The 15,985-nt window shown below is 39.4% G+C and overlaps 1 protein-coding gene across 6 annotated transcripts in view; it reads left to right on the top strand.

The window, feature by feature from the left end:
* Window positions 1-15,985, top strand: part of OXR1 (oxidation resistance 1) — a 3,084,878-nt gene that overhangs the window by 2,654,083 nt on the left and 414,810 nt on the right. For 4 of the 6 annotated variants that reach the window (XM_069621494.1, XM_069621497.1, XM_069621492.1 and 1 more), the window contains one exon: window positions 698-778. The exons of the other annotated variants lie outside the window; for them this stretch is intronic. In XM_069621494.1, the coding sequence (XP_069477595.1) occupies window positions 698-778 (81 nt within the window). The remainder of the gene's footprint in view (window positions 1-697; window positions 779-15,985) is intronic. 6 annotated transcript variants of the gene reach the window in all.

The raw sequence follows: 15,985 nt of genomic DNA on the forward strand, positions 1-15,985 counted from the left end.
GATTATACCCAGCATTGTGCAAAGTCGGCAGGTAGCCCAATCCAAAATTGGCCACATAATAAATACTGTTATCTTTTACTCATGGCGACTCAAATGTCAACTTCTTTGGTGTATGCAAAGCAAGGCCTATAGATGAAATGAAGTGTTTTATCTATGGGGTTATGATTTAGTACAAATGCAAGTATATGTAAATTCTTCATGAAGGGTGTTTGGAAAATTATGATTTGGATATATGTCTGCATGCCCTGTCCTAAAAATGCCTTTTTGAATTGTCAATGTTATCCTTCTCTAATCGTCAACCCCTTATAATACTTGCACAGATTTCTATAACACATGGGATATTTCTGAAGCACACGCTTTTGTTTTTCTTGTTCAAATACATAGTGAATATCCTCGTGATTTTATTATTTTTAATTGTTTTCTCAATGACTGAATTCCTATGCAGTGCTTATGCATCATAACATGTTCGTTTAACATTCTTCCTCACAGACATTGCCACTTTTGAAATTAATGGCTTACGTTGCCATGTCTCTCAACACACACAACATTGGCAATAAATGTTTAACTTTATTTTCTTATTTTATTTTGCAAATCTTTATTCAAATCCTATCCATAATCGTTGTGTTGCAACTCTTTCTTTCTTTTTGTTTTCCTTGGAGTGTGAGTGGAATTATTGTCTTCCTGTCTCCATATTCAGGTAGTTTCAGTGGCTGAGTACCACCGCAGGATTGATGCTCTAAATACTGAAGAACTGCGCACACTCTGCAGACGTCTCAAGGTGCTCTCTTCAGTAGTTCATCTCATTTTTCTGGAGACTAGAAAGTCTACCTTTGTTAGTAGCATGCCCGATCGTGGTAAATTCCACATTTGGTGGTTTTGCCTAAGGTCAACCACAGTACTATAAAAATGGAGCAGAAAATTCCTTTTTTATGGATGGTTGTATTCTACTATTATAATTTCGAAATGTGCTTGTATTGCACAGCAAAGCACTGTTTTTGCTTACTTGTTAATTATTAAGGGGATTTCTCAATACGTATTTGAAAGGAATTTTCTGTCTGCCACTAGCTTGTAAATGGATCCTACTCTACCTTTTCATTTCTGGGTTAAAAGAACCCATTTCTGATTGCTGTTTAACTTCACTGTGTGAGGCATGTTTCATTTTAACAAAACATTTAGCATATTTTGCCCTGAAATAAAATCATGCAATCTGTTTAGTAGACTGCTAGAAGAACTTCTGTGATAAATGTCACTAAGCTAAATTAGTGCTGGTTTCAAGCTAAATGCATTCTTAAAAGATAGTTTAATGTTGAACCAATTGTAACCCAAAAATGTAGCTGTGTTTGTGCTCTAGCATTGTTTTTTGTTAAGAATGAAAGAGGTTACCAGTTTCTATTTTTTTTCAAAGTTGTTTTTATTCATTTAACACTTACATACACATCTAATTCAATAATTCTAATGTATAGAATAAAATTCATATAAATGCATCATAACAGTCGAATCTGCAAAGGAAATGACAGAAAGATGGGTGGTGAGGTGAATCAAAGAGTGTGAAAATACAAGTAAAGAGAATAAAAATAAATAAAATAAAGAAAAAGAAAATTACAAAGATTAATAGAATAAAAACAAAGCCCCTAGAATGTGGGTACAATACCTAAGCATAAAGGTTGTTAAATGCTCCCCAGATCATTTCATATTTATGATGTTGAACTTTGGCATTAAAAGACACTTTCTGATATATTTTTTTATTGTAACATAGGTTTTACAAAAGAAAGAAACTTTTCGTTACATATTTCACTCTGCACATTATTCATTAAACAACATCCCTCACCCGATGTCTTGTTGTTAAACAACCAAGTCAGGTAAAAGTTCTCTGATTAGATTATTTGTCTGTCAAAATAACATCCATAAACTTAATTACTGCACAGGTTAATCAAATGTTATTGCCTGTGATCAGATAACACCAACACTCCTCCATGTTTCCGTTTTGAGGGGCACATTTTTGCAAATGTAACAAACGCTGAGGTGTAATTGGTTCACATTCAGTTACTAGATGTTTTGCAGATTCCACAGCAATCTTACTATGTCTGCACTGGTTGTTTAATGTTTTTAGGTCATGCTTTACCATCTGCATCTCTTTTGTTTTGTATAGATTTAGCCATAGTCTCCGAAACTGGTCTCAATGGTATCGAGATGGAATTTTGGTCAAGTATTTTGGAGTTGGGTCGATTTCATGTATTGCTGTTCCAAAGTCTAAGGCTGTTGCCAAATTAATTTGTTTCTTATTGTTTAATATCCAGTTCCAACAGCGAATTGTTTTCTTTGCAATTTGCAGAGTTTGCAATACTAGTTCTAACGGCACATCTGCCTCCTTTAGTACTTTTAATATTTTCATCTCCCATTTTATTAAGAATTCTGATGGTAGTTGGTTTGACTTCAAACTTAAGATCTCATAAGGTCTTGAAGTAGGAACTAGGCGCATTTTTCACAGGGCTGCAATGGCTTTCCACAAAACTGTGCCATATGATGAATCAATGCATAGTTTGTATCGAATCGCAGTTACTGACAGTTTTGTGGGAGTTTGAGCACCTTTCGCCAAAACTGACCTTCTAGTTGGCACCACGGATGCATTAATATTCCAGCCTGCTTCACATCCAAATGTTATTGCTGGTACAACGTTTTGTAGATAAAACGATAGTACCGGTGTTAGTGTAAATTTACCATACGCAGCATGATGTTTTGCCCCTTGCAGGGCAAACATACGCATCCGTGAGGTCAGGTCTTGTATCCAACTCCATTCTCTAATCGAGGTGTTGAATAGCACTCCCAGATAGCGTATACTGTTTGTTAAGACTATTGGTTCTCCACCTAAAATTCTTATTGCGTCGTTGATTTTATTTGGTCCAAATGTTATTATCTTTGATTTTTTTACATTTATTTGTAGGTCATTTTTCTCAAAATAACCTTGTAGAGCTGGAAGCAGTCTTTGTAGCCCTATTTGTGTTGAGTCTATGAGCACTACATCATCAGCGTAGATGACCCAACTAAGTTGCTGCCCATTTACTTTTGGAGGGAAAGTCCTTGGTTGTCTTAGAGCTTTTGGTAAGTCAGTGGTCAAGAGTTTAAACAAGAGTGCTGCTAATGGGCATCCTTGTTTTATCTCTTTTTTAGTTTGAATTTAGTCAGTTAGGTCGCCTTGCGCATTAAACCGCACTCGGATTGAGGTATTTCTGTATAATACCATTAGGGGTTGCAATAACTCATTTGGACATGATCAAGATTGAAGTTTGTCCCACAAATAATGCTCGGTAATGCTGTCAAAGGCCTGCTTCAGGTCAATGAAGGCAAGGAATAATCTTTTCTCGCCTTTCAGTGCATCCAGTTTTGCCATGTTGAGTAGGATCAAATTTAACTCTGCTAGGACATCTTTTGTGAATCCTGTTGGTCGCTCGTCCACCATTGATGCATTCTCTGCCCATTTGGATAATTTTTCCTGAAGAAATGTTGCAAATACCTTTCCAATGGTATCAAGGAGGGCAATTGGGCGATAATTTGTTGGATTGTCACGATTTCCCTTCTTGAATACCGGTACAGTTACTGCCTTCCTCCAGGAGTCGGGCAGTGCGTGTCTTACTGCAATTTTTTCAAATAGGGCTTTGATGAAGGTCACCCACAGAGGTTTATTCACTTTGAGCATCACATTGGATAGGCCATCAGGGCCCGCAGCTCTTGTGTTTTTTAATTTTTGGATTGCCTTTTCAATGTCTTCATAGGATTCGACAAAGCTCCATCTTGTCTCATTTAGATTTTGAGTCGTCATACCGATGGGTTCTTTTGTGTCGAAGACAGCAGAGAAATGCTTGACCCAATCAGAGGCATTTACTCCGTTTGACATTGAGTACATTTGTTTTGGTAATCCTGTGTTTATTATTTCCCAAATGTGTCTACTGTCATTTTTCGCAATTAGCCATAGAATGGTTTCTGCTTTTTGTTGGTCACAAATTATTGTGAATGATTTCATCCAGTTACAATAGCGGTGGCGCCATTTTTTCATTTCATCGGCACGATTTTCAACTTGGGATTTTTTTAAGAGCTTCAAATCTTTTTGGAGCAATTTCTTCGCTTCACTTACCAATGCGCTGTGGGGATGTTTACTAACAATGGTGTCCCTTTGACCGCCGCTTTGTCCAACTTTGAATTGCATCAACAGAGGGGGGCATAGTTAACCTGACTGGCAAAGTCATCAAATGATAGGAATTTTGATGTTAATTCTGGCATTTATTCGTAGTCTGTTTGCACTACTATTAATAACCTGTGTTGCATTGTATCTCACTGGAACTGTACTGGGCAGCCACAGCCAGGTTAATACCAGTGTACCGTGGACGCGCTTTGTCGTCTTTATTGTTGATAAGTTGGTGATTCTGCTTACTAAGTTTCTTGATGCCCAGATGTAGTCCAGCGTCTTATTGCTTGTTCCTCAATGCCATGTTTTTGCAGCCGGGATATCACCTCTGGTACAGCTATTTAACATTGAGCAGTCTCTTGCTAGTTCACTAGCCCACCGATCACCTCTGTCTTTGTCCTTTTATCATTGAAACAGGAGTAGTTTAAATCCCTGCATACTAAGAAGGCTGGATCATAGAAGGTTATTAAGCATTCATCAATTAGAGATGTCACAGATTAAATACATTTGACTTGTGGAATCATTACAGGGTTCCAATATGTGTTTATGACCAGTAACGGCTCTGGTTTCATTGAGTTACTGTGTGTATATTGTAAGGTGGTGGCTTGCACAAACAGGTTTGGGTTTACTGAGTTTAGCACCTTCCAACTGCAGTTGTGTTTGATCATTGTGATCAGACCAGAGAACGGACGGCCAAATAGATTCTTTCCCGCAGCATTCAGGAAGATTGAGTAGCAATCTCGTATTGCAGTCTCCCGGATCCAAGTTTCCTGCAGAAAAATTGAGTTTTTATCCATTGACTGGCTACCTTCTTGAAATAAATGGGCAAAACCTCTGGTGTTCCAAGAGTTCAGCATGTAGGTTGGGTCCTAATCTATGGCTTTTTGCTAATGGTATTTTTTTAGTTGGCGCTGTGGTTGAAATGAACTACTTCACTGACTCGCTTGTTGTTTCTCCTCGGGTGAGATTGCCGAATTTGATTTAAACTGTTCCCATAGTTTGTCTCTTCTTTGTTCATTGGAACTTTGAACGACATGAGGTTTTTGTGATTGCTCATGAGATGTCGACTTGTAGTCGTAGGGTAACAATTCAAACCCGAAGAATACCAGACTGTCTTTTGCATCAGTTAGAGTTTTTGCAATAAGCTTTGATTTGATATGTAGAATCGCCCAATCAGAACGACTTTCTGACATGTATTCAACAATTGCAATACCATCTGATCTAATGGTACGCAAGGCTGGTATACTCTGCAGCAGCTTCATCGTATTAAATCTATTGAGATTGACTTTGTTCTTTTCTTTTAGAATGTTTTCTAGTTGCAGCTTCCACAAACAGCTTCTAGGGGATGCGTTGGGCCTTCGACCAGATTCGTTGGTGTGATGCTCTTGTTTTAACACTTGTTCCTTGGTTTGTTTTGGATTTAATTTTGCCACTGGATTGATTGTATTGTGTTTGGCTTCCAAACTGGTCGGGGCAATCAGCTTCTCTTGAATACACGTAGCTGGTCTTTGTGACACCTGAGTGCTTTTTGCTGTTTATGGAACTGCACCAGCCTGTTCTCATGCAGTTTTTTGTTGTTTTTGTCAGTTTGAATTGGGTTGCCATCACTGCCAGAATTTGAACATCTTTCTTCGACAGTGGCTTCAAACACTTCGTCATCGTCTATTGAATACGTGGAGAATTCACAAAGATCGACTGAGGATTCTGAAAGTTTTTCTTCTGTGTCGTCCAGTTCCACTCTTGGTCTTTTTTTGGATTTGGCGATTTTGGATTCCTTTTGAAACTTCAATCTGTGTCGGAATAGCTTTTTTCTTGTCTCACCTCTTTACCTCTGCGCTCAAATAGACCGATTCGAGGAGGTGTTGTGAGGTTTCTAATGACATTTTTTGCATCTTTTTGAACGTGCTCTTTTAGCCACTGGTCTCTGCTTGGACTCTCTCAGTTGACCTTTACTTTTGTCTTGTTTTTGTGTTTTTTTCCTTTTCGTGCCTTTTTAGGGTTTTTGCAGAACCTGTAAACATTCCAAATGATAGTTTTCGAGTCAAGTTTTGATTTAATGAGCAAACAGGAAACTGGTCGACACTCGTTGGAACTGTGAGAGCATCTGCTGGCAATTTTGTCTGTTGCATTTTCATTATGGCCACATTTGACTCAAGGATATCATTTTCTGGTGGAATACCATCTAGTTTTGCCGAGGGGGTTGATCCAAGGGCAGCTTTCTGAACCGCCATCTCATCTACAGAGTTTGTCGCCGGATTTGCTCGAACTGTTGATTGAATGTTCACAGTTACATTTGAAGCTGTGTTATTTCCGTTTACTTTTTGGTTAGTGTTTGCCTGTGTGGATTGTAAGAGTAGCTGGAAGCCTTCCACCAGGGGATTCAACCCTTTCTCAGAGCAAAAGCGGGCACAGTCATGTGGACGAGTTTCCTTTTCGCTCGTTGCATTGTGTCTCATCCATTTTGTACATTCAATCACTGCATCAATCAGCTCCTATTTCCACCTTCCTCAAGTCTCGCTAAATCACTTAAACGGAATTGCCATTTTTGTGATGTTTCAGCTTCCTAGTTGAGTTTTTGGGTGAGCTGTTGCGTAAACTTTTCCAAGTCTAGAAGCTTGCTGTTTACCACCGCCAGTAGCGACCCTTGGTCTCGTAGGGTGTCATTCAATGACTCATAGAGCTTCATAAATGGGAGGAGAGCAATAGAAGTTACTGCTAAATGTTGTGGATTCGGATACCGGCAGCTATGTTCCTTTGCTACTTGGATCATTATCTGCTTCCAGTTGTTTCGCAGGAGATTGGGTGCCAGATATTATATTTTCTTTTGGCAGACCAGAGTTCGATAAATCGGCCACGCTTGAGTTAATGCCGGCTTTCCTGTGACCTTCTTGTCTATGATCTGGCAATCCAGATTTCTCTAGCGGTAAATTCAGTGGCGGGACATTGTTGTAAGGCATACTTGTTTTTTTTTGCAAGTGGTTTTCTAGTTCTAGCAAAGAGTCTATATTCCTTTTTTCCAAGTTGTTGGGGAATTTTGGCATATAACTGTCATTCAGTCGCTCACGCATCAGTTAGAAATCTGATTTTAACCTTTCTGTTAGGCGGGCTTTGCGTGCTGCTATGTCAAATACTGGTTTTTTGACCAGGCAACCTTTTTTTTAATGAGACTTGCCGCCTTTTCGGGTAAGTTTACGCCAGCGCCTTCTGCATTCTCGCCACGGTTCACCGTTTCCACAAGATGGTACTTCTTTGCGCCATGTTGTTGTCTAATGTCTGTTTCTTATTTTCGGTATTTCTAGATAGATTCTCATTTTCTTCAGCTATCTCCTCTCCATCTTCCATACTTTGATGCTGTAGACTCATACTTAAGGCCTCCGCCATGTGATTGAACGGCTGTGTCTTTTGTCTTGGTGAATTTGGTGCTCATGCAGGGAATGAAAAAACTGCAGGCTTGCATGCTGGTATACACTTTGCTTTTTCAGCGTGCAGTTTTCCTGTTTCTCCCCCAGCAAGGATCACATCAAGTTGAAGCTCTGAATCTACAGGCAGCCACATTGCCAGTAGGTCGGAGTCTGTTATGTCGAATGGTGAGTCACGTACATCAGCGTGTACGCAGGAGGAGGGTTGCTTTATCTCAACTGAGAGACCGGTCTTAACGGTCATGACGGGGTTGCGACGGGGGTTGCGATCGCAAGATAGTTGCTTGCTATACTGTTGCCAAGTAAACTTGCATCACTTTCCCCTGTTCCCATGTTCAGAGTTGCTAGCGCTAGCGACGCTAGTGAGGGTGCTTCTCTAAAGCGGCCATCAACATTTTGCACAATGTTTTTCAGTGTTTGTGCTTACCTCCAAGAACGTTCCGTTTTCCAACTTTCAGCGATGTTGGAGTGATTTGTGGCGGGTTAGAGGTCCTTGAACGCCCGCATTCGCTACCGTTGAGCGTTTCATCGCCTTGGTGCTTCCTTGGGCGGACTGGGGCAGACTGAACTCTGCTTCGAACGTCACGATCCGCGCTCAGGGTTGGGTTTTGTAGGTTGTCTCTGAAATTAAAGGTTTTGGAGTTCAATTCAGTAGTCGTAGCTGCAGCTCCTCTCTGCTCAAACGCCAAACTCAGACTGGGGCAGACTGAACTCTGCTTCGAACTTATACAATATTTGAAGGAAATAAGCCCAGCACACCAACAAGTGGGTCTTTTGGAAGAGATGGGCCCAGAACCAGGTCTATTCTTTCGTAAACACCATCCCAGAATAATTGGATCTTTCTACACAACCAAAACATATGGAAAGTTGTGCCCACCTCTCTTTTACAGTTCCAGCAAACATCCTCATTACACAACTTGCACGATTTAATCTTCCAAGGAGACCAGTACGGCTAATGAGTAATCCTTTGTTGCGTATACCTCAGTTCTAAATCAACTTTGTATTAATTTGGGCCTGAACATATGCGGTTCCATTCAATATCTGACAACAAGCAACCCAAATCTGAATCCCAATTTCCTCTACCACATTGTGCTGATATCTGAGACGAAGAAGGAGTAACTAATTTGTATAAAGTGGATGCAGATAGAGGCATGGTCTTGCAGAGAAGCAAAGTTGCAGGCGGAGCATGCATTGTAGCATTTATTGGTGAAAAAAGTACAGTGAAGATTTCCTGCAGAGCATTATAACTACTGATTTCAATTGCTTTCATCTTATATCTAAAGCGCAAGAATTCAAAGTCAACCATATTCTGACGATCCTGAACCTGCCCAATTCTCCAGATGCCGGCTTTCTGTCATAAAATTACGATAGAACATAGTTACCCTGTTCACAGCCGGGTTTTCCCCAGACTAGAGTCTGCACACAGATGATATTTCTAATCTAGAGTCTCATTACATTTACGCCATTCTTTCACAACATGTTTTATAAAAGGTGGGTGTGTGCCAACTGTGGAAGCCTTTTGTCTGTGAACAAAATAACATCTAGGGGTGTGGGCGAGACAGGCAGCCTCTCAATGTTAATCCATCCGGCACAGTTAATTTGGTCAGCCGCCAACCAATGATGCAATATGCGTAAAGTAAATGCAGTCTGGTACGTTTTATGTCAGGATAACCAAAACCACCTAGATGCACTGATCTTTGAAGGGCATCCTTCAGTATTCTGGCACGATCTCCTTCCCTGCCACACAAATTTATTCAAGGATTTATTAATACTCAATAGGAGATTATTTGTAAGTGGTAGAGGGAGCATGCTAAAACATATAACAGTTCTGGGAGCAAGGACATATTCACTACATTAATTTTACCCCATAGGCGTCAGTTTTAACTTCTCCAATTTACAGCAGTCTATCTATTTCTGCAATTTTCAGGCGAATATTATTTACAAGCAGAGACTCAATATTTCTATTGACATGAATACCCAAATATTTAAGACACTTCTCGGTCCACATCAAATAACCCCCTATGACATGAAAAAGAAATGGGGAAAAATAAGATGCTTGTGACATTTACTTTATAATTCGAGAATTTACCAAATTCTTGTAGTGTCAATAGAAGCTCTAGGTATGAGCGCTCTGGATTTGAAATTAGGACGAAAAGGTCATCTGCATATAAGAGAACCTTTGAGACACTCCCCAAACAGAATGCCCATTATACCTGTATGATTTCTGAACATAATGGCAAGAGGTTCAATGAATAAATCAAACAGCGGTGGGGACCAGTCTCAAAAATGATAATTTTACATAAATGAAAAATAAATCCAAGCATATCAATACAACATATATTATATGTAATAATATATAAACACATGGTGTTCAGTTGCATGTATTTGTTAAACCTAATACTAGTGTGAGTGTTGAATAAAATAAGCAAAACAAAAAACGCACTGCAAATTTTAATATATATCCTTTAAAATCTTAATGTTGATAAAACATCTGTAGTCCTGTTCTCTGTGTGATGTAGATTAACTTGCTGAATATTTGAAGGTGTTAGCATTTGGCTGTTTATACTGTTGTCCGGAGTATGGCGTCAACCATCTATATCTTAGTCTAGGTGTAGATCTTCAAGATCCATCAGCCATCCCTTTGTTGAGCACATGGGTCAGTCTCCAGAATGCAAAGCACACTCTGTTTTGGTGAACTCAATAGGTATTAAGGCACTGTCATTGGCTTACAAACCCCTCAATTTTTCTTTTTACTTAAGTCAGATGGCAGTCCTGCTTTTGCTGCTTTTCCAGAAATAAGAACTGTATTTTTTATTTAATACATTCATGTTAAATATACAGATGCAGGTGAGGGCAGGACTGCAGTTTTCTTGCAGATTACACTGTAGCATGGAATGCTCAGAGATATTAAACGAGTGTGAGGAATGTGCCTACTTGTGCCAAATGTAAGTATTGCAAAACCTAGTTTGTGTATTCCAAGAAGATAATTTTGGGAAGTGATATTCTAATACTTTTTCTACCATGCGACATTTCATAACAACAGTCTCCAAATATGTTAGGAATAAATGGGGTAGTTGGCAACCGCTCGAGTACACCTACTTCAATAATTCAAATTGGAATGCTTCACTTCTAATTGTAGTACTGCTTCATTATAGGTACAAACCACAGGGTTAATGATCTGCTGTCTTCCGCCCATTCACTTAAAAATGTAAGGGAAGTACTCCATGAAGTCAAAAGTTTGCTGTGCATCAAGGGAGATCACCACCGTTGTTGATTAGCGGCTCGAATTGTTTAGGACTTCAAATACAGTCAGGTGTTTTCTAAAGACCATCTGCTTTAACTGTGACTAGAGGAATTTTTTAGGATATATAGGTAGTTAAGACAATATGTAGTGACATTAACTAATCAGTAATATTGCTCTATTGTTTCCGAAGTAGAAAGGGATTCTGCAGATTAAGCAAAGTCAACGTTTAGGAATGTCCTCATCTGTAGCAAGGATTACAACAGGTACATTCTGTTGTGATGATGTGGAGTAGAATTCTTGATTGAATTGAATTTGGAGAATTTATAAAATTCCATACATTTGCGAGGCAGCCTGAGCACGATTTGACCGACAATTTATAAGAAGCACTCACTCACTGAACAATCTACTTTGTATACTGCCATGTCTGGAAAATGTTCCCAATCACCACGATAAATGCATTGTGAATAATGCAACTTCAGGGAAGTGACAACCCATTTCCCAGATTCCAGAAATGGGTAGGTCAACATCCGCCAAATATTGGCAGACCTAAGAGTATCAACTGGAAGATATCTGTGAAGTGCAGCTGTTTGAAGAAAGCAGTCCAAGTTGTTTGATAACTGTCAGGCCAAGGGCTTTACCTTTGTGAAGGTTGCCATATTGTCATTGATCTCTTATTAAATGGGAACCTACTTTTGTGCCAGGAGGTTTTTTGACTTAGGCACAAATCAGATATTATTTGTGATAAGAATTGGACAGCAACCTATCATTAAGAAATCACTTTCCTTAAATACATTATACCTTAGCTTAACTTTGTGCAGCTCGGAAATAAACTAGCAAGTGGGTGCCACCCTGTACTTTGCCTTGAGAAATAAGTGGCATTACAAATCCATTGACGCAATCACTAAATTAAGCTTTTGGTTATCATTACATGATGCATAAAGTTAACCATCAGATGTGGCATCAGATGTGGCAAGGTCTTGAGGATATCAGCATTAATTAGTCATTTGTGTAATGAACAACAATTTTCCTATCTTGGGTGAACGATAATGTATCTCGGGTGTTGAATTTGGATATTGAACTTGGAAGGTCCATGGACATGAACTGCTCTAAGTTAGTTGCAAAGTCTTTCACTGGCACCTTTCCCCTTGGTATTGATTTAGCCGGCCTCTAGCTAGACGTTTGTGGAGAAGAGTTCCCACAGCCTATCATAAGTGAAACTATTCCAGGTCAGATGATTAAATTTCTGTAAAACATTGCCTTGCCATAACTGTTTGCAGGAATAAGTGCTCCAAAAATTCAAGTTACGCCCCAAAAATGTCCTTGAGCATGTAAGGCTTGGCACACATTTGACAACTGTAGGGAGAGCATCATATTGCAAACGAGGGTCTGGCTTTTCGGGGATGCAAATGCAGTCTGGAGGTTGACAACTCAACCCTCCGACATTGAGCCGGGGCGGTAATATATAATGGAGGTGGTAACTTTTCACAAAACAAGACATCATCCATGTTAAGAGCATAAATAATAAAAAAAAATAACTACTTCTTTTTAACCAGTACACAGGCATATTTAAATCAATTGAACTTCATCATGATGTGTGTAATTACTTGAGAAGCTGTGTTTTGGTTGAACCATTATCACTTCAGCATTTTCTTTAGCTGAACAAAAGTGGGATGAGGAACCCTAATTACGTTTTGCTTTTGTGTCAGAAATGACTTATTTGAGAGTCCTAAAGGATGGCATCGTTGCTGTTCACTTTGCATATGGGCGAGGAATGTTCCAGCCTTTGATGGGGTGGAAGATAACCTCAAAATTCCACAGATGTTTAGAAAAATAAGAATTGCAAAAGTCAGGTTATATAATTTGTTTAGTATTAATCTGTTGCATGACTATTTGGCAACAACCAGGAAATCGACAGATCGCTAGGCTGTACGAACTGTCTAAATATGTCAAATGTAAGTACCCATGTTATTGTCATAGTAAAGTAAGTTGTTCTGCCTAAGGCCAATCCTATATTGTCATGGCAAATGGCACTTAAACATTTATAAACATTAAATAGTCCTGTGTTTCCTTGCAGTATTGTTTTTTAATGCTCTCAAAATTATATTTTTCTGTGCGAATATGTTTTTCAGCAAGGTTTTAAGCGTATGCTAAGGAAGCTGCAAGATTACATAGAATGGTTTTAACTCATGAAGCATTATTTTTTAAAACGTAACACTGCTCCTAAATGTGCTTTATAGACCCCTTCTGATAAAGGTCATGGTTGCCAGAAATGGGCTTGCTGATGTAAACGACTTCAGTTACAATATCCATAGTTTATTTTAATTCCTGGAACATGAAGGGATATAGTGTATGCATTTTACATCCATGTAGCCAGTCATATACTGTTTGGTGATTTTGCTGTGGACATTTTGCATTCTTGGTACAGTTCGTATTAAAATGAAGAAGTACTAACATAGTTAATTAAAGGTTGTGATTAAGCTAGCATTAAAAGTAAGTGATGTGGTGTAATTGTCTGTTGTGTAGCTAGGATGTAGAATGGTTAGCAGATGTTGTTTCAGCAAGGTAATATCTATAATAAGTTATCAGCTCGTACAGTCTAATAGCCCTAGGTTATCAAAAAGTACCAACAAATAGTTACATTATTTTGCGCTGCTTTTCTTTTGAGCCTCTGACAGGGTAAGGTTGTTAATTATAATATGGTCTGTGCTGTTGCCTAAATAGGGTGCCATCAATGCTTTCAATGTATCAATGCTTTCAACTTGTCCGATTTGTTTTGTTGCTATTGTTTATTCAATCTCTACAGTTGACAGGCAGGGTGGATGGTAAATTGAGCTGTTGGTAGTAGTGGCTCAAGTGGTAAGCTTAATGTGAGGAGCACAGATGGGGTGGTAACCAGACTACATTCTGTATCCTGAAATAGTTCGATCACACCTCTAATGTTATCGATCAATAGATAAGGACTGCCAAGGCTATTCTTTCTGCCCGTTGCCCTCTTCCCCGACAATCCTAAGGACCCCATCAGTATGATGAAATGGTTGCTATGCAACACTTCTTACAAAGTGGTACGTTGCCACTGAGTAGGTTCTGAGCTAAGATCCATGTTTTATGTGCCCAGTACCTACACATTTATTTGTAAGCTTTTCAAATAAACCTATCACAACTATTACTTGGGGGTTAATTAGTGCATGATTGAGCCTGGATTGAGTGCTAATTTGTCATGACTCTTAATAAGCAGCTCCAGACCCACAATCTATAGTCAGTGTAATATTTAAAATAAAAAAAAAGAAATGTGTCAGTGCAGCACAAATATATTTCAGGTGTGACAAGTGGCTGAAAATGTGATGCGCCATTTGATGTGTTAAATAGGCAATTCGAGTTTTTTTATTTGATAAAGATAATGCAAGGGCTTAATGCTGAAATCTGGAATTCATTTTTATGAAATACTGATGTTTCTTTCTATTTTTACTTTCACTGCATGCCAATTTGGTGATAAGATATTGCTCCCAAATATAAAATAATACATTTTGTTTAAGATATGCCTCGGGTTTCATTGATCAAGCACGTTTGCGTTTTTTAACACATGTATTCAAACATTTTTTTTTTGAGTAATTCAAGAATATTCAGGAAATATTAAAATTATTTAGTTACAAACTACACAAATATGTGGCTTCTAACAATACAAAGGAAAATAATTTGAGTATTTCTAACTTGATTATGATATTGCACATTTTTGTTTGCTTTTTCGCTTTGAACTAATGTAAATGCTTCTTTGTCAATTGTATGATTGATCAACAGTTTTCATGTCATTAGCAACTCGTTTTATTCCTGTTAATAGTCCAATTTGCTGTTGGTGTATTTTTAACACTTGGATCAGCTCTGATGCATTTGCTGTATATTTGCCTTTGACTTCAGTTGAAATAAAGTACCATTGTTCCCAGTGGGCGCTGTTAGAATATAGGTTAAATATATGGATATCAATATCATGTTATGTGTATGCCTTTGAAAAAAGACAGTTTATTTATTTATTTGCATTTGTTAAGCGCACTTGCAGCCCAAGAGGCATCGAGGCGCTGTTACAGAGGATACACAGATTTAAGATTACATACGGGTGCCAGAGGCTCTTAGTTACAGAGAATACACAAATTTAAGATTACAAACGGGTGCCAGAGGCTCTTAGTTACAAATTGGCAGGCATATAGGCATTGGAGGATACAGATTGAAGTCGCACAAAGAGTCTGGTTTTGATAGCCTTACGTAAGGCTAGGTGGGACTCAATGAGTCTTAGGTGAGGAGGCAGGGCGTTCCAATGCGTGGCTGCTAAGGTGGGGAAACTGGAGCCACTAGCGCGCACTTTCCGAGAGGTAGGCCTAACAATGGTGTTGGCGTAGATGGATCTGAGCGGTCTTGTGGCAGAGTGCCTGGTAATTCTGTTAGTCAGGTAGGGGGGGCAAGTTTGTGAATGCATTTGTGGGTGAGGGCAAGAGTTTTAAAGACAATTCTTTCTTTAACAGGGAGCCAGTGTACTTGCCTTCTGATTTCGGAGATGTGGTTTCTCCTTGCGGTGCCGGTGGCTGCCCTTAGAGCATTGTTCTGGGCTAGCTGAAGTTTGGCGAGGTTTTTGTTGGAAGTCCCGACGAGAAGGGCATTACAGTAGTCAAGTCTTGACCCGATGATAGCCCTGGCAATCGTGAGGCAGCTTTGACGGGCCAAGAAGGGCCTGGCTGCGTGGAGGACTTTGGTGTAGTAGGCTGAGGAGGCGGTGATGGCATTGACCTGTCTGTCCATCGACAGGTCGGAGTCAAGGTAGACTCTAAGTGTCTTAATATGGTTTGAGACCTTAATTGGAATATTGTCAATGGTGAAGGAGGCTTACTGTTCTCCAAGATTGCCGAGAGTGAAAGGTGAGCCAATAAGGAGGAGTTCGGTTTTTTCACCCCTGAGGCAAAGCCAATTCTCCGCCATCCAAGATTGGATGGTAGAGTAGATAGAGGAGAGGGTGTTGGAGTCTGCTAGGTAGTCGCCCGTGAGTGGGATGAGTACCTGCATATCGTCCGCATAGTTGGTATATGAGATACCAAGGGAGTCCAGGATGCTGAACAGGGGCCTGGTGAAGAGGTTGTAGAGAGTGGGTGCGATACAGGA

Source organism: Ambystoma mexicanum, chromosome 5q (assembly GCF_040938575.1).
Source record: "Ambystoma mexicanum isolate Mex_15411 chromosome 5q, UKY_AmexF1_1, whole genome shotgun sequence".
In the NCBI taxonomy this organism is placed as follows: Eukaryota; Metazoa; Chordata; class Amphibia; order Caudata; family Ambystomatidae; genus Ambystoma; species Ambystoma mexicanum.